The sequence below is a fragment of the Schistocerca americana genome, chromosome 2 (assembly GCF_021461395.2).
Source record: "Schistocerca americana isolate TAMUIC-IGC-003095 chromosome 2, iqSchAmer2.1, whole genome shotgun sequence".
In the NCBI taxonomy this organism is placed as follows: domain Eukaryota; kingdom Metazoa; phylum Arthropoda; class Insecta; order Orthoptera; family Acrididae; genus Schistocerca; species Schistocerca americana.
The window spans coordinates 66,476,501-66,498,568 of NC_060120.1; the positions used below are offsets into that span (position 1 = coordinate 66,476,501).

General features: G+C 42.8%; 1 protein-coding gene and 1 non-coding gene across 3 annotated transcripts in view; both read left to right on the forward strand.

The window, feature by feature from the left end:
• The window catches only part of LOC124595703 (chitin deacetylase 1), a 42,848-nt gene that overhangs the window by 15,932 nt on the left and 4,848 nt on the right, over nt 1-22,068 (forward strand). The window contains exons 3-6 of one of the 2 annotated variants that reach the window (XM_047134569.1): nt 294-406; nt 1,392-1,541; nt 9,713-9,828; nt 11,726-11,962. In XM_047134569.1, coding sequence (XP_046990525.1) covers nt 294-406; nt 1,392-1,541; nt 9,713-9,828; nt 11,726-11,962 — 616 coding nt within the window. The remainder of the gene's footprint in view (nt 1-293; nt 407-1,391; nt 1,542-9,712; nt 9,829-11,725; nt 11,963-22,068) is intronic. The other variant, XM_047134568.1, reaches the window with a different exon arrangement.
• Trnas-cga lies at nt 20,383-20,457 on the forward strand. Its single transcript has one exon. It is a non-coding gene; the product is annotated as a tRNA-Ser (tRNA).

The following is a 22,068-nucleotide window of genomic DNA, read 5'->3' on the forward strand; positions in this document are numbered from 1 at the left end:
TTCACGCTGATAATAATGTTACTCTCCACAAGTTAAGTCGTCTTTCTCTTAATGGATCATTTAATTAATCATAGGACAAGGACAAAAAATTTTGACCTCTCACCTGAAATACATGAGAAACTTTGTCCCCAATTACGACTGATATTATCAGACGTGAGTAGGTGACATTTAATGCGATGAAAACGAAAACGTATATGTAGGCCCTGTCAGAAATAGGTGACGTATCCAGTGGCATTTTGCGCCGTCGCATTTTAACTTAATAATAAGGTCTTTTTTGTTATTTTGTTTATCAGGTGCACAAAGTCTGGTATAAAGCAAATCAGTTGCCCCTCCGGATTGGCTTTCGACGTTGAAAAGCAAACTTGCGATTGGAAGGGTAAAGTGCAGAACTGTAACCAGCTCGAGAGTAAGTTTCTGGGAAATGCCAACATCCGTTGGGGTGACGGTCCGGCAGAGGTGCACCAATAAGGTCGCTTTCTATTGACCGACTGAGAAAAGCTAGTAAAAGTATTTGGTTTGGATTGTAGAAAATGAAAAAATGTAAACGGATTCATTTTTGTGCATGGAACCCACTGTGATGTAGTATTTTTCTTATTTAGGTTATCTTGATTTTGAACTATTTCCCTGTAGTTTGGATCCTTTGGCTCCTCACCCCTTTGCATGCTCTTTTCAACTCTACACCTTATCTCATTTTCCCCTCACTCGCCTTGTCTTCTGCACGTCTACAATAACAACGCTATCTCTCGACGCCATTACTTGCTGTGTTGAGTAGTGAATGAACTCAGCAGTTAATCTTTGGGTGTAGTCTGTACTATCTTAGACTGCTTATGTAAGAATAGCTCTTTGGTAAATACGTACTTTGAAAATGGTTGTTAGCGTTTTTTAATATCTTTAGTAGTATGAATAGGAAATGGGAATACTGAACTAACTACTAACACGTAACAATGAAAATATAACATTTTTTTTGTGTTTTCTAAGTAGAATTATTCACTTCGTATTAGATAGAACTTATTTTCTTTATACTGTTCACACAGCCTCAATCTTTGTTTTAAATATTAAAATTTCTTTTTCGCCATCACTCTGTTGGCGCATTTTTCACTGTTTATTTTCTTGACTGTTGCTACAGTGATTTTTTCTCAAATTTCAATGCTTGATAATACGTGGCCTTCGCGGCGAGCCAGCCTCGCTCTGAAATGTGTGTCTCTCTTAACTGTGTCTGTTTCTTGTGTTTGTGTCTGCCCTTCCCCTCTTCTGTTGCCTGTTGCGTGTCTCTAACCGCCGATAACTCGACTTTCCGCTCCCTGTACCCCACAATTCCTGGACAACTTACTCTCCAAAACTGTCCGTGGACCACGACGCCCTTCTACAAACGGTGTTCCCTGTATCTGCAGAGCCGCGTAAGGTTCTGCCCATCCTCAAGACGGACGAACCAGTGTGCCCCGAAGGCAAGCTGTCCTGTGGCAACGGCGAGTGCATCGAGAAGGAACTCTTCTGTAACGACAAGCCGGACTGCAAGGATGAGTCCGACGAGAACGCCTGCAGTAAGTACTTCAGCGTCTTCTCATTTGTCACACTAAAATCACAGAACATACAGTGAAGTGAATCAAAGGCTCCAATAGCCATTTGCAGCAGAAATAGAATCTTCGTACTTAAAATACGTCAGTCTGAGATTCATAACGCATTAAACACTTTTTTTTGTCTTGTCTTCCTGTCTTTGTTTCTCATTTAAAGTATAAGTGTGATTGAGCTATAAAAGCAGTATTGAGCAGACACTTATCACGATCTCCAAAATGTACGAGGGGTGTCAAATGAAAACCTGAAATATTTTTGAAAAATTTTTATTGGACATCAGTGGAACACAAGTGTTTCATTTTTCTACATATTCTCCCTGTTACTCAACAAACGTCCTCCAACGTTAGGAAGTATGCACGGATTAAAACAAAAAAATTCCTGTCGGTCGCGTCTGCAGCCACTCGTGCGCCTCCTATTGCATCTCTTCACTCTTCATCGGAACGAAATTTCTTTTCGCCTCTTTGAGTGATCCAAACATGTGGTACTCACTCGGCATGAAGTCTGGTGAGTATGACAGCTGTGGCAGAGTATCAAAGTGCAGGTCATCGGCGGTTGCTGGAGTGGCAGTATGCTGCAGCCTGTAGGACATTCCTTACATCATTGGTAACAGACCTGCCGACTTACAGAACAATGTTGATTCTGAATTACACTTTTAAGGTTTTCATTTGAGTACCTCTCGTACATCCAAAGCTTAGTGCTGTCCAACGACCTTCAACGGTCTTTCGCTGAAAAATGTGTGAAATCTTATGGGACTTAACTGTTAAGGTCATCAGTCCCTAAGCTTACACACTACTTAACCTAAATTATCCTAAGGACAAACACACACACCCATGCCCGTGGGAGGACTCGAACCTCCGCCGGGACCAGCCGCACAGTCCATGACTGCAGCGCCCTAGACCGCTCCGCTAATTCTCGCGCGGCTCATTTTTATTCTCCATAATAAAGAATGATTCGTTGACGCATTCAGTTTTCACTGGTGATCATACAATCGAATCTCTTATTTGACGAATTCCGGAATGCAGACTAACTGAAAGAAGGTCTAGCATATAGATGTTACATATTGTACTGGAGCGATGTTATTGCTAAAAATATTCTCGTTTTTGTATCACCAGGATTGACGTAGAAGGCAATGAAAAATGTGCTAATTCTGATGGTTTTTTTTTTTTTTTTTTTTTTTTTTGAGCACTGATAAGGTCCAGCTGTTTTCTGTATTCGGGACAGGAATCAGACTCACAAAAATACTGCACTCAATGCAATTCAGGGTCTTAATATGCCATTTCATGTCTTCTCCAGCAGAAAAATTACATTAATTACTGCCACATTTCAAAATCAAGCTTAGCGCCTTGCAGATGCCATACTTTGACGGTGTGTACTCGTATTTTCATGCGACTTCGTAGTACTCTCTGAGGATATGAGAAAAGATAAGAGTGTGGAACATTTCGGTAATGGCAACAGTTAACAGCTCACTGTAAATGCTATCTAACATAGGCGCACATCTGTCTGCCAATGTTATCTTAGGATGGGAATCGAAAGGCAGTGAAACTTCTGATGAACGCACTTTTGTTTGATAACCATATAAAAATATACTTTTTTTGTTGCAATGGTAGCCTGAGCCAAAATAAATTTTCTAAATAACAGCAATCTGCCACCCTGATAGTTGTTAGTTGGATTAAAATATTATTTCATTTTGGATTCGTCGCTACTACACAGTTTAGGATGTGCCGCCATTTTCAAGTGAGAATAGTTTGATCAGTCAAACGAATATTTTTGCGGAACAGTCAGAACGTGAGTATGGTCAAATTTTGTTAAAATTTTGTTGTATAGCAGCTTACTGGTCTTTAAAATTAACAACTTGATGCAAGAGGATTCCTAAGCAACAGAGTTCAGCTCTTGTATGATACATTACTGCTGCTCAGGAAAGTCTTGTTGTAATGTTGGTAATTTTAAAGTCCGGCCAATAACCATATTTTAACGAAGTATAACATTTTGACTGTCACCTGAAAATGTCTTTTTGGCTGATTATATTCTACTCACTTGAAACTGCGTAATACTGGCGAATCCGAAGCGAAAGGTTATTTTAATTCAGCTAACAACTGCCATTGCTGCAGGTTGTTGTTATTTAGAAAATTTGTTTCGGCTGCAGCCACAAACATATGTAAAATAAAGTATAGGATGTTTCAAAAAAAATATATATATACGTATTTCGAATGCTTATATTTATTAAACTTTAAGACATACGAATATGAAACTTTACACACGTATTTACGAACCTCTCAAGTTCAGACTACAGATGTTCAATATGTCCTCCATGAGCGACACGAACAATATCACATGGATACTCAAATTCTTCCCATACTCGGGGAAGCAAGCCCTTCGTCACTGATGTTGTAGCAGCACGGATCCGGTTCTTCAACTCTTCCAGGTTCTTGGGAGTGGTGGTACATAAGTGTTGTCTTTAACGAAACCCCACACGAAGAAGTCAGAGGGTGTCAAATCCGGTGACCATGGAGCCCAGCTGAGACATGCTACGTCTCCAGCTCCTTGACGACCAATCCAACGGTTCGGTAGAGTTTCATTCAGATATTCACGCACTTGGCGGCTCCAGTGGGGGGGAGGGGGTGCCCCGTGTCATGTTGAAAAATGAAGCTGTCTTCGTGCAGCTTCAGATATCGTACAAAACACTTTGACTTTGGGCGAATCTCGTACATGTTCAATGGCTGCTTGTGGGTTATGTAGGCCCCAAATTCGAACATTGTGTTTGTTTACCTGACCACTAACATGGAAAGTCGTTTCATCACAGAACACGAGGCGTTGCGTGAAAGTGTTATCAATGTCAACAGCATCAAGAATCTCGTTACAAAATGCCACACGTGTGCGTTTGTCATCAGGACGCAGAATTTGTAACAACTGTAACTTGTACAGCTTCATGACCAACCGACGTCTCAAAGCACGCCAAATTGTCGTTGTAGGCAGTTTTAACTCCCGACTGGCATGACGAGTTGATTTTGAAGAACTACGTTGAAAAGCAGTTAGAATTCGTGCAACACTTTCTTCAGGAACACGAGGGTGGAATGGACTCTTTCCTTTACATACACATCCTGTATCTAGACACTTTCGATACCATCTGCGAATATTCCACCCATTCGGAGCATCAATTTGGTACCTCAACCTGAAACGTCTTTGCACTGTAATCACGGAATTTCACTCGCAAACTCGAGAATACAAAAATGATTTCCGCTGTGGAGTAGCCATTTTAAACATATGACGTTTACCAAGCAAAACAGAAGACAACTGACATCTAGCGGCTGTTAATATAAACTAGGCTATGTATTCGTTTCTCCAATAGCCGAGACGAGGCGCAGCGATCGATATTTTGGACAAAATAATACTTCGTAATAGGTATATTCTTTTTGAAACACCCTGTATATATTTTTTCACAGTTTTTTGCTTTGAGGAGCAGTATCACACCTTTGATACCCATAACAGAATAACAGTGGCTTACAGATAAATAATGAGACCAAAAATTTCCAGACACTCCTTTGTAACGCGCAACTGACCGCTAGATGTCACGAGAGGCAGACCAGCCAGTATAAAAGGAGGCGAGGAGTTTTTCGTTGTTCTGCAGAAAGCAGTAACAGCAGGACGGGTGGCCAATTGAGCTCAGCGACTTGCGACGTGGCCTAGGCACTGGATACCGCCTGAAAAGCAAACCCATCGGGGACATTTCAACCCATCTATAGCAGGCCAAGTCGACTGTTAGTGATGTGATCGTAAAGTGGAAACTCTAAATCAAAACCAGGCAGCTTTCATGCACTGATGCACAAGGACCGTCAAGCATAGCAGTGCTACCAGCAGTCCAATTACCACAATAACTGTCTGAACGGAGTTCGGGTACAGTGGTCAATATACCCTGTGGCAATCCGATGGAATGATTTGGATTTGGAGAAAGCCAGGAGTATTTTAGCTGCCATCTTGTGTAATGACAACAGTAAAGTACAGATAAGATAGTGGTACAGTAAGGGGGTGTTTTGTGGTTAGGTTGTGAACCCCTTATTGCGCTTAAGAAAACGCTATAAGCTTGCAGTAAAGGAACCGTTCGGAGGCGATGACTGTTTGATTCAGTGTCTCAGTGCAACCAGTCATAAAGTAGTACCTGTGGGACAATAGTCTGTAGACAATAACATTTCTGAAATGGAATGGCCTGTCTATAGTCCCGTCGTGAATCTGATGTAACACCTCTGAGACCAGTCAGAACTTCGACACCACTCCAGATCCCAGCGTCCAACATCAATACGTTCTCTGGTTTCGGGTCTTGAGCAAGAATGGGCTGCCGCTACTCCACAGACAGTCAGACAGCTCATTGAAAGTGTCCGCAGCAGTGGGGCACACATCCCATATTAAGGTCCGCTATTACGTGTCCGAGAGATACATGGACAGAGGAAGAGAAGTTTACACTGTTTTCACTGACTTGGGGAAAGCCTTTGATAGAGTGCGGCGGAATAAATTAATGGACGTTCTAAGGAAGAATGGTGTCAACTGGATGGGTAGAAGGCTGATTAAAAATCTATAGCTACAACACAAAATCGAGTACAGATTGAGAAGGAGATAACAGAGGAAAGCACAACTGGAATGGGCGTGAGCGAAGCTGCACTATCTCCCTAATAATGTTTATCATATATCTGAAGCGTATTATTCTGAAATGTGTGAAACAAAATAGACCCTTCACAGACATTCAGACAGCTCATTGAAAGTGTCCCCAGCAGAGAGGCACACATCCCATATTTAGATGCACTACTAGGTGTCTGAGAGATACACTGAGTTGGGGAGAGCTTTTGATAGAATGCAGTGGAATAAATTGATGGATATTCTAAGGAAGAATGGTGTCGATTGGAGTAGTAGGAGGCTGATTAAAAACCTATACCTACAACACAAAATCGAGTGCAGGTTGGGAAGGGGATAACAGAGCAAAGCACAACTGGAAGGGGAGTGAGCGAAGCTGCATTCTGTCCCTAATACTGTTTAATGTATATTTGGAGCGTATTACTCAGAAATTTGTGAAACAAAATAGATTGGATTGGATTGTTTGGGGGAAGAGACCAAACTGCGAGGTCATCGGTCTCATCGGATTAGGGAAGGATGGGGAAGGAAGTCGGCCGTGCCCTTTCAAAGGAACCATCCCAGCATTTGCCTGGAGCGATTTAGGGAAATCACGGAAAACCTAAATCAGGATGGCCGGACGCGGGATTGAACCGTCGTCCTCCCAAATGCGAATCCAGTGTGCTACCACTGCGCCAAACAAAATAGAGGAGTGCGGGTTGGTGGTAGGAGAATAGCATGTATTCGATTTGCGGGTGATATGGTGTTATTGGTGGAGAGCAAAAGAACTATGACAGGAGTGTTAAAAGAATTGAGTAAGACTTGTGAGGAATCCAGAATGAGAATTAGTAAGAAAAAGACAAAATATATGGTGATTAGTGAAAGAAAAGTAAGAACTACTATAAAGTTAGGACAGAAAGATATAGAGCAAATTAGTGTTTTCAGATATCTGGGAAACATTATTACCGACGGAAATGAGATGTAACAGGCACGCGAAAACACGTATAACAATTGCCGAGGAGGCATTTAATAAGAAGAGGAGGCATCTATGGGGATGCATGGACAGGGACATGAGGAAGAGACTGGCGAAGGGCTTCAGTGGAGCGCGGCATTATGCGGAGCCAAGACACGAACACTGAGGAAAGAGGAAGAAATAAAAATAGAAGCATCTGAGTTCGTGGATTTGGAGCAGGATGAAAGGGATAAAATGGGTAGCCAAGGTGAGAAATCAGCAGGTGAAGAAGTGAAGGAGGAGAGTGAAATTTTAAAGGAAATCAGGAAGAGGAAACACAGTTTGCTTGGACATTGGATGAGGAGAGATTGTTTACTGATGGATGGTGTGGAAGGAACGGTGAATGGAAGAAGAAAGAAGAAGAAGAGGACGCAGAAGATACCAGTTGGTTGACAGTATGATATGACACAATTGTAAGAGAACGAATACGGCAGGAAATGACAGGACTGCATGGAGAGATAGAAACATGTGAAGACCTGTCCTAGGAAAGAACACTCATGATGATGATGATGATGATGATGTGTGTCCGCATACTTTTGATCGCATAATATACACGGGGCATTGTAGAAACGGCATCACGACGTAGGGTTTTTCCCAGTGGGCGCCAAGAATATTCTGCACCCGAGAAAGGCGCAATGGTGTTTTGAGGCAGGCCGTATCCGGATACGCGCGGGCGCGGATCACGTGCTGGGGAGCTGGGGGGGGGGGGGAGGGGGAGAGGGGGGGGGGCGCCGCGGAACGTGACTGCCAGGGCGTGGCCCGCGCAAGGCAGCCGGGCTGCCGCGTTGTGCAACACGCCGGCCCTGCAGAATGTCAGCGCGCGCGCCCACGCCCCTCTGCTCTCGCCACACGCGTACCAAATTCCTCGTCGATTTCCTAGCTTAGGCTCTGTCATTTAACCATCATTTCTTATACTAAAGCAAGCCGTTAGTGCAAAACACTAAGGTTCAAATGGTTCTGAGCACTATGGGACTTAACATCTGACAAGGGAACCTCCACATCGCACCCCCCTCAGATTTAGTTATAAGTTGGCACAGTGGATAGGCCTTGAAAAACTGAAAACAGATCAATCGAGAAAACAGGAAGAAGTTGTGTGGAACTATGAAAAAAATAAGCAAAATATACGAGGGCTATCCACAAAGTACATTACGTTTTGGAATTAAAAATAAATAAAGTATTGCAATTTTTTTTATTACATACAGATGAAAGCCACACTTAACTACTACTTTTCTACATAGTTGCCATTTAAATTAAGGCACTTATCGTAGCGATGGACGAGCTTGGAAATTCGGTCGCCTGCGCCTTCAGCCACGTGGTTAATCAGTAACCCGGTAGAAATACGATTTTTGTGGATTTCCTGGAAAGAGGCACTACAATAAACTCTCAAAGGTATTGCCAAACTCTGCACAACCTCAGAAGGGCAATACAAAACAAGCGCAGGGGAAAGTTGTGCTCAAAGATCTTGCTGATTCACGACAACGCCCGGGCCCACACGGCAAATGCCACTCGTGAAGTTCTCTAATCTTTTAAGTGGAAGTTGTTTCCTCATCCGCCGCACAGTCCCGACCTGGCACCGAGCGACTTCCACTTATTCCCAGCAATGAAGAAGTGGTTCGCTATGCAGTGTTTTGATGACGGCGCACAGCTTCAAGAAGAGGTAACCACGTGGTTGAAGGCGCAGGCGGACGAATTTTACGACGAAGGAATTTCCAAGCTCGTCCATCGCTACGATAAGTGCCTTAATTTAAATGGCAACTATGTAGAAAAGTAGTATTGAAGTGTGGCTTTCATCTGTATATAATAAAAAAAATTTCCAATACTTTATTTATTTTTAATTCCAAAACGTAATGTACTTTGTGGATAGCCCACGTACAAACTGAGTAGTCCATGCGCAAGATCGGCAACATGCAAAGTCGCAAGCCCATTGCCGTAGTCGTCGTATAAATAACAGACGGACCACAGGCTCGTTTCTGTGTTCTCGAGGCCTCAATGGGACGTCCTCTGCAACGAATGACGTTATTAAGCGTATCTGGCTGCTTCAGCACTGTCCGATGCGTGTTCTTTTCAGCCTGTGCGTGAAATATGCAGAGACCGTACGCCGTCTGCTTGTCGTAATAAATTCACATCGCAAAGCTCCACGTTTAATTTTAACGATAAGCGTTTTATATACAAACTCCGCTTCAGAGTAGATGCATTAATTTCGCTCGTAGCTTACAGACATATTATTAGTAATAGCCGGCCGCGGTGGTCTAGCGGTTCTGGCGCTGCAGTCCGGAACCGCGGGACTGCTACGGTCGCAGGTTCGAATCCTGCCTCGGGCATGGGTGTGTGTGATGTCCTTAGGTTAGTTAGGTTTAAGTAGTTCTAGGTTCTAGGGGACTTATGACCTAAGATGTTGAGTCCAATAGTGCTCAGAGCCATTTGAACCATTAGTAATAAGAATGAGTTACTGGTTGCTGTCCTTCGCTGTAGACAGTTTGACTTTCGCACGCTCCTGATTCTGACATGTTTGCCTCTTTGTTCTTCCCGCAGCCGTGGAGACAGACCCTAACCGTGCGCCAGACTGCGACCCCACGCAGTGCGTGCTGCCAGACTGCTTCTGCTCCGCTGACGGCACCAGGATCCCCGGCAGCATAGAACCCAACCAGGTACGTCACCAGCACACAGCCACCACGCGATGTGGCCTGTCCTGGCCCGTATTCCCTAGTCTTAGCTGAGTATATCGCCGATAAAGGCGACGCACAAGGCATCCAATACGTTCTGCACGCAAGCCGTAGCAGACACGTTTCAGATCTGAATTGTTGTTTTACAGTCACTGAAACATAGAGGGACGCACTGATGCATAAGCACAATTTTGGTGAACTTCAGCTTTAGCACTGTTATAAATACGAAACCAGAGCTCTTTGGAAACTGTGGCTCAAACTCACTTGCAGTTTCACAGTAATACACACGAAAAACCCATCCGTTATGGCAACCTGTGAAATTGTTGTTGCGTACTGCTGTGAAATTGCAAACTGATTTGAGTCAAAATCTCGAGAGAGCTCAGGTTTCATGTGCTGTCCGACGCAAAGACTAAATGTTTGCACAATGTAAAAGGATACTTCTTTTCTAATACAGTTTTTTACAGATGTAGATTTTGAAAATATTTATTTATGTGGTCGTAAATTCGATAATTTGTGTCTATAGAGCACAGACTCAGGAGGTATGAAAATCTTGGCACAGTACGATTGTATAATATTGAAATCATTTTACTCTTCGAAGAATATGTTTGAAAGGCATAAAGGAGGGATACCGGCATTATGAGACTTCGAGTGAGCCATGGAACCCCTACAAAGGCAGCTATCTGAGTTCGAGCTTCAATGTGGCATACAGATTTAACTCGACGCAGATGATTAAGATCTGCGGTTTGCTCTTGAAAATACACGACAGAATAATTTTATACCATGAGATTAAACTATCACCATAAATCATATACATTTTGCTGAAAAACCATCTCTGTGTTTTAGGAATTTTCTAGGATTTTACAGGGTACCTAAGGTTACATTTATTAAATAATTTCATAATTAATTTAAAGAAATGCATCTCTGAGCCATCAGCTGTGTAACTACAGCTTTATTAAAAAACAGTTACCTTATAAAATTTCTAATTACTTTAAAATTGATATATTGCATTGAATCGGACACTTTAAAAGAGAAGGAAGTTTTTTGCGCCTCCTATGCAGGGAATACAAAATTAAATTCCCTTTCAATTCTATATTCGATAATAAAGAGTAACTTCAGTGATTAGACAAATCTGATCTAATTTAATGCAGTTTTGAAAATAATGAGCAGACTTCTAATAAACATTTTTAAAACGTTTGTAATCTGAACAGTCGATTTCAAGCAGCCATATTTGCAAACTTTTTTACACAGAGAACTGCTTGCATTCTCAATACAAGATCTGAGTTTCTCCTGGCGTATTCAATTTTCAAACAACTAATGGGAATTCAGCAAGGTAATATTTACAGTGACTGCCTTTCAAACAACTTGCGGGAATTCAGCCAGGTAATATTTACAGCGACCGCCTACAGGTATTCAGCCAGGTAATATTTACAGTGACTGCCTTTCAAACAACTTACGGGAATTCAGCCAGGTAATATTTACAGCGACTGCCTACAGGAATTCAGCCAGGTAATATTTACAGCGACCGTTGTAAATATTACATGGCTGAATTCCTATAAGTTGTTTGAAGGGCAATCGCTGTAAATATTACCTGGCTGAATTCCCACAATTTGTTTGAAAATTCTAAATGCGGATGCTTTACCACTACATCCTACTTCCAACCTGAACTATCTACATAATTCTGAGAACAAAACAGATTGAAAGCAATGCCATCAGATCTCCTTCAACCTGGATAGCGGTACGTAGCTGCATGTAAACTTTCATTTCCATATACATATTTGATAACCTGTTACTGCCGGCATTCAAACAGCCTCTCATAGAAGACGTGTTTTGAAAATGCTGACAGTAACGTCCCCTCCAATATCAACGCCCTCCCTTGTTGCAGGTGCCACAGATGATCACACTGACGTTCAACGGTGCCGTCAACGTGGACAACATCGACCTGTACGAGGAGGTCTTCAACGGCCAGCGCAACAACCCGAACGGCTGCCAGATCCGTGGCACGTTCTTCGTCTCGCACAAGTACACCAACTACTCGGCCGTGCAGGACTTGCACCGCCGTGGCCACGAGATCGGCGTCTTCTCGCTCACTCACAAGGATGACCCCAATTACTGGACTCAGGTACGAGGGCTCTTGTCTTTAGTATCCTGCCACAGCTGACGCCATCTGCTGCAGCGTACAGAAACGTTTTCTCTATGGGTTCACAGGTTCAGATCACGAAAAAAAAAAAAAAGACAGCGGTTAGTATACTCCCCGAAATGGGCTAATTTGATTCACGGCAACAGATAAGCTATTTCTCAGTTTCGCTGACGTAAATTTCTTCATTAATTTCTGCAGGTAATTACTGCTTCAAAAATAAATAAAGAGATAAAGGCAGCTGATCCCATAACTGACCATGAAATATGACGCCAAGTCTGCTATGAAAAAATAGTTTTAAAATAGGAAATAATTATACTAGTAACAACAAGAAAGATTATATAGGTTGTACCTCCTAACAGTTGTCAGGCGCATGTTCTATGGTGTTTCGGCATGTATTTGCAATTTCGTTTTTTCAGAGTTGTATCTGGAGTCAGCCCTAACAAATAGTGCTCATCAAAGCCCATTATCGACGGAAAGCTGAATTTTACGCGCGCATTCGCTAGAGCGGTCCAGAATTATTTTAGTGCACTTTTGGTTTCATCGACATGTATTAACAGGGGCAGCACACAAGGAGAAGAGTCAATACTCCAACAGCGAATGAGCAGCGCTGCTGCATGGCGGTAGCCGCTGGGGTACTGGTTATTCTTCCAGTTTTATCGTCCCTGTTAATACATACCGATAAAACAAATATCGCACTAGATTAATATTTTGGATCGCTCTATCGAATGGGCACGTTAAATTCGACTTTAAAAAGCATTTTGTTTGTAACGGAAACAAACCGACGGTTTCCGTCGACTATGGGCGTCGCGTAAAAGACTTAAAAAGCAGTATTCGCTTGGGCTGACTCCAGCTGGACCTTGCAGAAACGAAGTTGCAAATATCTACCGAAACACAAGAGAAAATGCGCCTGACGATACTTAGAAGGAACACCGTGTATATATGTAAATCCGAGGGCTCTCGTGGCCGTTGACACTGACGGTAGAACCTTCCTAGTTCTTGGGCGGCGTCGTATTTTCTTCAGGCCTTTCGAAAGTTTCAACAGGAATATGACGCGGTATAACGAGGATAATGGAATATAGTCGAATTAAGTCGGGTAATGCTGAGGGAATTAGATTAGGAAATGAGGCACTTAAAGTAGTTAAGGAGTTTTGCTATTTGGGGAGCAAAATAACTGACGATGGTCGAAGTAGAGAGGATGTAAAATGTAGACTGGCAATGGCAAGGGAAGCATTTCCGAAGAAGAGAAATATGTTAACATCGAGTATAGATTTAAGTCTCAGGAAGACGTTTCTGAAAGTATTTGTATGGAGTGTAGCCATGTATGGAAGTGAAACACGGACGATAAATAGTTTAGACAAGAAGAGAATAGAAACTTTCGAAATGTGGTGCTACAGAAGAATGCTGAAGATTAGATGGGTAGATCACATAGTTAATGAGGAGGTATTGAATAGAACTGGGGAGAAGAGGAGTTTGTGGGTCAACTTGACAAGAAGAAGGGACCGGTTGGTAGGACATGTTCTGAGGCATCAAGGAATCACAAATTTAGCATTGGAGGGCAGCGTGGATGGTAAAAATCGTAGAGGAGAACAAGAGATGAATACACTAAGCAGATTCAGAAGGATGTAGGATGCAGTAAGTACTGGGAGATGAAGAAGCTTGCACAGGTTAGAGTAGCATGGAGAGCTGCATCAAACCAGTCTCAGGATTGAAGACCACAACAACAACAACTCAGAAGGTTTTACCACCAAGGGAGCTCATAAATGATGTGTTTGTGGACTGCGCCTATCAAAATACGTGGTGTCAGTCTGCACACTACTGGTACTCTCTAGTCACGGCCGTTGTTAAGAGGGAAATGGGAGAGGAGGCTAACTGTTAACCACACGGTGACAACTAGGTCGTGACGGATGGGGCACTTGCTCGCCTGGACAAGGATGTCGTAGGCAACGGGCCGTGGCCTGCTCAAAAGAATCTTTCCCGAGAAGTGATTTAGGGTAACCACGAAAACCTAAATTTGTATGATCAGACGGGGAAAGCTAAACCTTGCTCCTCCTAAATACGAGCTCAATGTTTTAGTGATAGTTCGACTGGGAGACCGATGTGCTGACCACACGCACCTCCTATCCGCATCCTCAGCTGAAGATGACACGGCGGTCGGATGGTCCCGATGGGCCACTTGTGGCCTGCAGACGGAGCGCTTTTTTTTTTTAATATTAGGGGAAAAATTTTACTTATTTTCACTTAATTGCGGATTATTTTTTAATGAAACACTTTGTAACTATCTGAATAAATTAAATACACACAAGAGTATTAGTCAGCGTGTCACTTGTACAGAAAAACTGTTTGCAAATGACTGTCAGTGGTCAGTCGAACAAAGCTAAGAGACGTGAAAGGACTGGAATTAAGCAGCAATTTTATGCTCTCGCTAGATGCCCCTTTTTTTAGTCCTGTTTGTCGCTCTTTGGAATGAGGGATAAAAAGGGAAGAACGCAGGGTGAACCACTAGCAGATTTCGCCGATCAGTCAGGTTGACACGTTCATTGTCGTTACAAGGAAGGTTAGAATTTAACATCTTGTCGTCGTCGTCGCTATCATCAGAGATGGCGCATGTCTTTAACTGACCCGTGATAGCGTAGCCCTGAAACACGTCTTCTGAAATCATATCTTCCGGATAGATGGCTTTTCGGTATTCGGGCGCTCGCAGTTATTATCCTTTTTTGAATAGCACTTAAAGCTTTTCAGGAAGGAAACTGAGAATACCGGATTTTTATAACAAAAAGTAAAATGTTACAAGTTATAAATTGAAGTATAAGTGATATAATAATACACTAAACAGGAATATAAAAGCTATAAACGTAGTGATTCTCAAGTGGTTAACATCAGCTCATACTGCACGTTTGCCTAATAGGGAATTTAGATATGAGAGAGATTTCGTTACAAAAAGTGAATAGCCGAAAGAGCAGGTCTTCCGTCGAACCATTCCCTGTCCTCTGTCCAACACGCAAACTACTCCACAAAAATATGAGCACATAGTTACGTTAACAAACAGGCGCCATACACAGGAGGCTTTTCTTGTCGAAGGAGGATTCCGTTGGCTGAAGGCCAGCCACTGCCTTACGAGGGGGCGAGCTACTCTCTCCCTCTCGCCTTGTTTCGTCTTGCTCTACGGTCGGATGCTTGGTTTAACCAATCAGAGCTTTATCCCATCCACTTAACGCCATTCTCCTTCCCGTCTGTCCGTGACTATAGCTTTCCCCAGTAATACTGCTGAAAGCGAAGAGGTGACTTGTTTCTCTTACGTGCCAGTTTAGCTGCTGCACCTGCCATTTCGTTGCTGCGGATTCCAACAGGTCCCGGTACCAAGCAGAAATATATTTCTTTGTCATGTTTAGCACAACGCGTTTCAATAATCTGTTTCCAGATTTGAGTACTGTGAAATTGGGGAGTGCGAATTTCTGCATCGTGAGCGAGGCACAATAATCTTAAGAATATAAAAGAGACGACTACAAAAAGCGGGGGCAGAACACCACACACACGGGTAGAAGATCCGAAAAATATGCAAACTCTCACAGCACTCGAAAATGCAAATAAATTCCCGAAACGTGTTGTGTTACGTGTGATAAAAAACATACATGTGCATCAACTTTATTATTTAAATTATTGTTGACGCAGTTAAAGACTTCCCAAAAAATAATAGTTTGTAGTGGATGAAATTATTTCCTCTCCCTGCTTATGGTAGGAGAAAAGGGTGGTCTGCTAGATACATTCATTACATTTAGTGCTAAAGAAATGATGTTTTCCATCTAGGCCCTGATCCATGGCACTGATTTCGTTCTGTACTCGTGTCCTGAATCGCTAGAAACTCTTATGATTACGCTGGAACTACCAGCATCGTTCAATGAATAATGCCCCTCCACTTGTTTCGCTGAACATTTTTATTCTTCAGATTTAGAAATTTGGTGCCAATATCAGTTAACATTTCCATTACACATACAATTTTATCAATCCTCTCCACCTCGTTCTATGACCTTACGTTAGCACTGTGTAAGAGCATGTATTGCCTGTTGGTAAAAGCTGTTACCCTGTGCTCGCAGCCAAGTTTTCAAACCAGGAATTACGCTGTCATTATTTTGAAAGTGTGTACCAGGTAGAGAATCCTTATTTGGGCCATACAGATGGAAGTCCGGGGGCGGCAGGTCTGGGCTGTAAAGTGGATGAAGCAATGACCATTAACCATTTTGGCAACACATCTACGAGAATGACACCATCACTATCATGACTTTGCAGCGCAGGAAGCTGCCTTGAATTTCTTTTGTTTTGGTGATTCTTGGTGGTGCCACTCCAGTGAATGTTTTGTTTCCGGTTCAAAATGATGCACCCAGGTTTCTTCACCTTGTAACGTTCCGTAACAGAAGGGCCTCTCCATTGGCCTCAAACTGCTCCTCCAGTTCAGATGAAATCGCTTTCTTTGAATCTCGTAGTCCGTTGCAAGTCTTCGTGTAATCCATTTGGAGCACACCTTTGAATATTCGAGAGCTTCAGTTACTGCATTCACACTTCTAATGCTCACCAATAGCTGTAGAACCATTTGTGGAGGTGTGATGCGCTGGTCTGCACGAATGATGACATCGTCGCGATTCACCATGTTGTGTGCTGTGGCTACCATGAGACGTCCCGAACGTGGCCAATCATGGAGATCAGTTTCTGTACTTCCTGACAGTTGGAGTCTCTTTACCCGTCGTCCAACAGTACTCCTCTCTACTGTATCATTACCATGGACTGCACAAAAACGTTTTTCAGTGTTAATCACGGATCCTGTTTTCGCAGCCAAGAGTTCAATTTCAGCACATTGTTTGTAACGAGTGTCTTGCGTAGACGCCATTTTGATGTTTGACTACGACTTTGGCATCTGTCGGATTTGTTCAAAAGTTCGCACATGTGCGGAAGAAACATCAAATTTGAAGCACCTAACAGGCCGTTTCCCTATTATGTTAACAACTGCAAATGAAACATCGGCTTCGAAGTGACCGTGAGCAGTAAATACTTTCATTCAGCATCGTAGGAACAGTTGTCGAACTATTTTGAAGTAATAATGACTCCGATTACTAGCGTCGAGATCAACAGCTGGTGGAGAAATGTACTGTTCCGTTAAGCCTTAACCCTTGGTTGGTAGTCTGTGGTCTTCTTCGACCCCAAGGCTATTTTAACTACAAAGAAAGAGTTTTACCGTGCACATAGGGTTCTTATCCTCAAGATATGCTTTTTAGGCCTTTTTATAATAAATGGGCAAAACATTAGCGGTTATATCACGGTTCATGGTACAATAATTAGAAATGTTTCCTGCGGGTCAGGAGATGCCCCAGGTATGATATGTGATTTTCAATGTTATATTTCAGTTTTATTACGAAAATAAAAACTTGACAACAGTGCACCTTCTCAATCAAAATTTCTTTGTCCATTGTTTTAATTAATTCGTAGAAAATACATACACACGCATGTTTGGAACAAATTCAGGGTTAGGAACTACGTTTTGTTGGACTAACTCGTGGTATTATAGTTTACTCGTAATGGATCATGATATACGCTTTGAAAGGGTCTAGAGGCTCGAGCAGGTTTTAGCATATATACATAAAAGTGATAATGACAATGAATCAAATTTTGGAAATGGGGATAACAGTGATGCTGATGTAGGTGTGACAGGAAAATATACAGATCGGAGATGAGATGAACGTTAATGAACGTGCAAAAGACGATAGTGGTATTCAGGAAACTAGTGGGCCTACTTTTGCATTCAGAATTGGACAGATAACATATGACGTGTACAAGGAGGCTTCCAGGAGTGTAATACGTGAAACTACGCTTATTCCACGTCACCTCAGACTACAAATTCAGACAAGGGCACATTGTCTCAGACTTTTTATCACTGATCGCATGCAGGGTGTAACAGCAATACTAATAGTCGTGCAAAAGACGTAAAATTCTACACCCATATCTTGAACGCAGAATTGAACGTGACCGTACATAACTACAGGCATGCTTTGGTCTACTAATAATAACTGGTTCACACATGGTACGTTGGAAACCTTTGAGCGAATTTCGATCAGATGAGTATGACTTACCCGTTTTCGAACGACAATGAGCTGTTCAAGATTTCGTTATATTCTGCTGCGCGTCCGGTTCGATGATAAGCTTGCAAAAGGAGAAAGAAAAAGCAGGTTCTGGATCAAAAGCTGAACCTACGTGGGCCGCCGGCCGAAGTGGCCGTGCGGTTAAAGGCGCTGCAGTCTGGTTGGTTCGAATCCTGCCTCGGGCATGGATGTTTGTGATGTCCTTAGGTTAGTTAGGTTTAACTAGTTCAAAGTTCTAGGGGACTAATGACCTCAGCAGTTGAGTCCCATAGTGCTCAGAGCCATTTGAACCTACGTGGGCCGTGCTAGAAATTTTCATTGATGTATGCATTTCGTCTTATATCCACGGTCCTTATATTACGGTTGATGAGCACCTGTGTGCTTTGAGGGGACGGTGTCCATTCAAGGTGTACATTCCTTCGAAACCTGGACAGGATAGAAGTGTGCACCGTCGTAGATTGAGTGACCAGTTACCTGACAAATGCACAACTTTATACCGGAAAATCTGCTGAATAAAGGCAAATAAATCAAGGGAAACGCCTTAATTATAGCGTGCAACAATTTCAACAGTGCGCATAGGCCTCACTATAAGTCATATTGTTTTTCAGGAAATATTTTACATTTTATTTCCATATAAAGTTAAAATCTCCTGGGTTGTTAGGCCGCGTCATATTTCGTCTAAAATAATCGGCGTTTCGGTCCCTCTGCTGGGGTTTTCTTCAGGATCTTCTTGGTGAGCCAAGCACTTCTTCGAGAAAGAATCCAGCAAATACGCAGAGAATTAACGCGACACAAGTCTCTGACAGTGTTCTAGTAAGAGTGGACATCGGAAGATCCTGAAGAAGATCCCAGCAGAGGGGTCGAAAAGTCGATTATTTTAGAGGGAATATGAAGCGGCCTAACAACCCAGATTTTAACTTTAGTGACAACGCCCACGAAAGCCTGCACACGTACTTCCATACAGCTGCTAGGATAACCTTGGAGTCAAAAGAGGCCCCATACATATAGTACGTTTTTCCTGAGCTCCTACCATGTGAGGACTAATCAGCAACCAAGAGACAGACCACTTTCCTCCCACGTGGACGAAAGTGCCGCAGCCGTTAGTTAATTAGGAACAGGAATAAGTGCGTGTGAGTAGGGCACTTGCGCGACGTAGCTCAGCGGTCTGGCTGCACGTCTCGCGGTCCCTCCGAGCTCAGAGGCGCCAAGGCGTGCGTCCCACTTCCCAGGCCGGGCAACCGCAGAGCCAGCGGCGCGTGCGCGCCAGCGGTGCGTTTAGCGGCACGCGATTCCAGCAAACGCGCCCCACCGCCTGTCACGCAACACTTTCCTCTGTCTTTTGCTCCCGAGATTTGTAGACTACAACGAACGAGCACAACGTTTTTTTTTTTTTTTTTTTTTTTTTTTTTTTTTTTTTTTTTTTTTTTTTTGCTAGCCACCCCTGAAGGAAGCTTCGCCCGTAGTGGCAATTTTAAGTGTATTAAAAAAAAAAGAAGAAGATGCAATGTTTAAGAGGTGGAGGTTTTTCAGAGATAGCTGACGCAAAGCCACCTGGAAAAGGAAGGAAGATTAGGGCTTAGCGTCCCGACGACATTTGGGTCATTACAGACGAAACACAAGCTCAGACTGGGGAGGGCAATCTGCCAAACCGTTTCAAACGCACCATCCCGGCATTCACAGTAAGTGGTTTTATGGAGGTAAGGAAAACCTAAAGCTGGCTAGCTAGACGGGGTTTGAACAGCCTTCCTCCAAAATACTGATCCACTGAAACTTCCTGGCAGATTAAAACTGTGGGCCCGACCGAGACTCGAACTCGAGACCTTTGCCTTTCGCGGGCAAGTGCTCTACCAACTGAGCTACCGAAGCACGACTCACGCCCGGTTCTGCAAGGTTCGCAGGAGAGCTTCTGTAAAGTTTGGAAGGTAGGAGATGAGATACTTGCAGAAGTAAAGCTGTGAGTACCGGGCGTGAGTCGTGCTTCGGTAGCTCAGTTGGTAGAGCACTTGCCCGCGAAAGGCAAAGGTTCCGAGTTCGAGTCTCGGTCGGACACACAGTTTTAATCTGCCAGGAAGTTTCATATCAGCGCACACTCCGCTGCAGAGTGAAAATCTCATTCTGGAAACATCCCCCAGGCTGTGGCTAAGCCATGTCTCCGCTGTATCCTTTCTTTCAGGAGTGCTAGTTCTGCAAGGTTCGCAGGAGAGCTTCTGTAAAGTTTGGAAGGTAGGAGACGAGATACTGGCAGAAGTAAAGCTGTGAGTACCAGGTGTGAGTCGTGCTTCGGTAGCTCAGTTGGTAGAGCACTTGCCCGCGAAAGGCAAAGGTCCCGAGTTCGAGTCTCGGTCGGGCGCACAGTTTTAATCTGCCAGGAAGTTTCATATCAGCGCACACTCCGCTGTAGAGTGAAAATCTCATTCTGGATACTGATCCACTGTTTTACCACTTCGCAGATTCGCTCGGTGAATCCAACTGATATGCGTCCCAAGAAGTTCATGGAACCTGTGGACAAAATAAAACAAACTTCACAATCACAATCCATGTAACGACAGTCCAGAGCAGGAGTGTAGCGTTTTTCCGCTTTTGCATAATTTCATTCTCTGTAACGACGTCGTGCAGAAAAATTTAGTTGTAGGTGCTGATATGGCGCGCTAGTTTTTTTTTTTTTTTTTTTTTTTTTTTTTTTTTTTTTTTTTTTTTTTTTTTTTTTTTTTTTTACGAGTCACGGAGAAAAACATAATAGCCCAGACGCATGTCTTGATACACATTTAACGTTCGTCCTCTTTTCAACAATACGAAATCTGCTAGGGCATGAAATGTATCGCCTGATATGCCGTTAAACTTGAAAGTGGCCGCGCTACACAAGTGTAAACCGAATCGTTAAACACGACAAAATTTCGTGATTTGTACACACCTCTCTTTACAGTCAATCCTAGTTCGTCTGCATCTAAATCATTACTCTGCAATTGACAATTAAGTACCTGGCAGAGGGTTCGTCGAACAACCGTTAAACTACTTTTCTATCGTTCCATTCTCGAACAGCGCGCGGGAGAAACGAACATTTAAATCTTCCCGTGCGAGCTTTGATTCCTCTTATTTTACGATGATGGTTATTTCTCCCTACGTAGGTGGGTGCCAACAAAATATTTTCACGCTCTGAAGAAAAAGTTGGTGACTGAAATTTCATGAGAAGGTCCTGCTGCAGCGAAAAGTGACTGTTTTAGTAGCTGCCAACCCAAGACACTAACATCAGGCGATAACGATACTCTTGCAAAAGTTAAACATATAACGTATTATGCAAGAGTTGGAAGTTGTGAATAGGCAATAATCTGTGTAATTAGCCGTAAGCTGCATTCGGATCTGTTACCGTTTGAGCCATTATACATACTCCAGGAAATAATTGTTCATTTGTTATAGTACGGCTCGCTATCACGATTTTTGTGTTAAGCTTTGTAAACACAATAAATAAAAATAAGTCCAAAGCAAAAACTGATCAGTTACGTGACATTGAGTTATTTGTTTCGCGCCGCAAGATTAAGCGGTTTTTTCCAAACACGTTGATTTGTACTCGATGTCAGCAAATTCATGTTTTTGAGAAATATTTTTATTGCTATTGCCAGCATGCATTGTAAACCCTCCCTACTTCAGCCATTGGCAGTTATTTTGCTTCCCAAATATTCAAAACTCATCTACTACTTTGGCACATCCCATTATCCTTTGTCTCAGTTTTCGTAACAGTAATCTTGTATTCTCTTTCCAGTACATTAATCATTCTGTTAAATGGATCTTTCAAGTCGTTTGGCGTCTCTGACAGAATTACAAGGTCATAGGCGAATCTCGAAGTATTTATTTCCTTCTCCGTATCCAAATTTCTCTTTGGTTTCCTGTATTACTGTTTCAGTCTGCAGACTGAATAACATTAGTTATAGGCTACAACTCTCTCACTTACTTTTTAATTATTTCTTT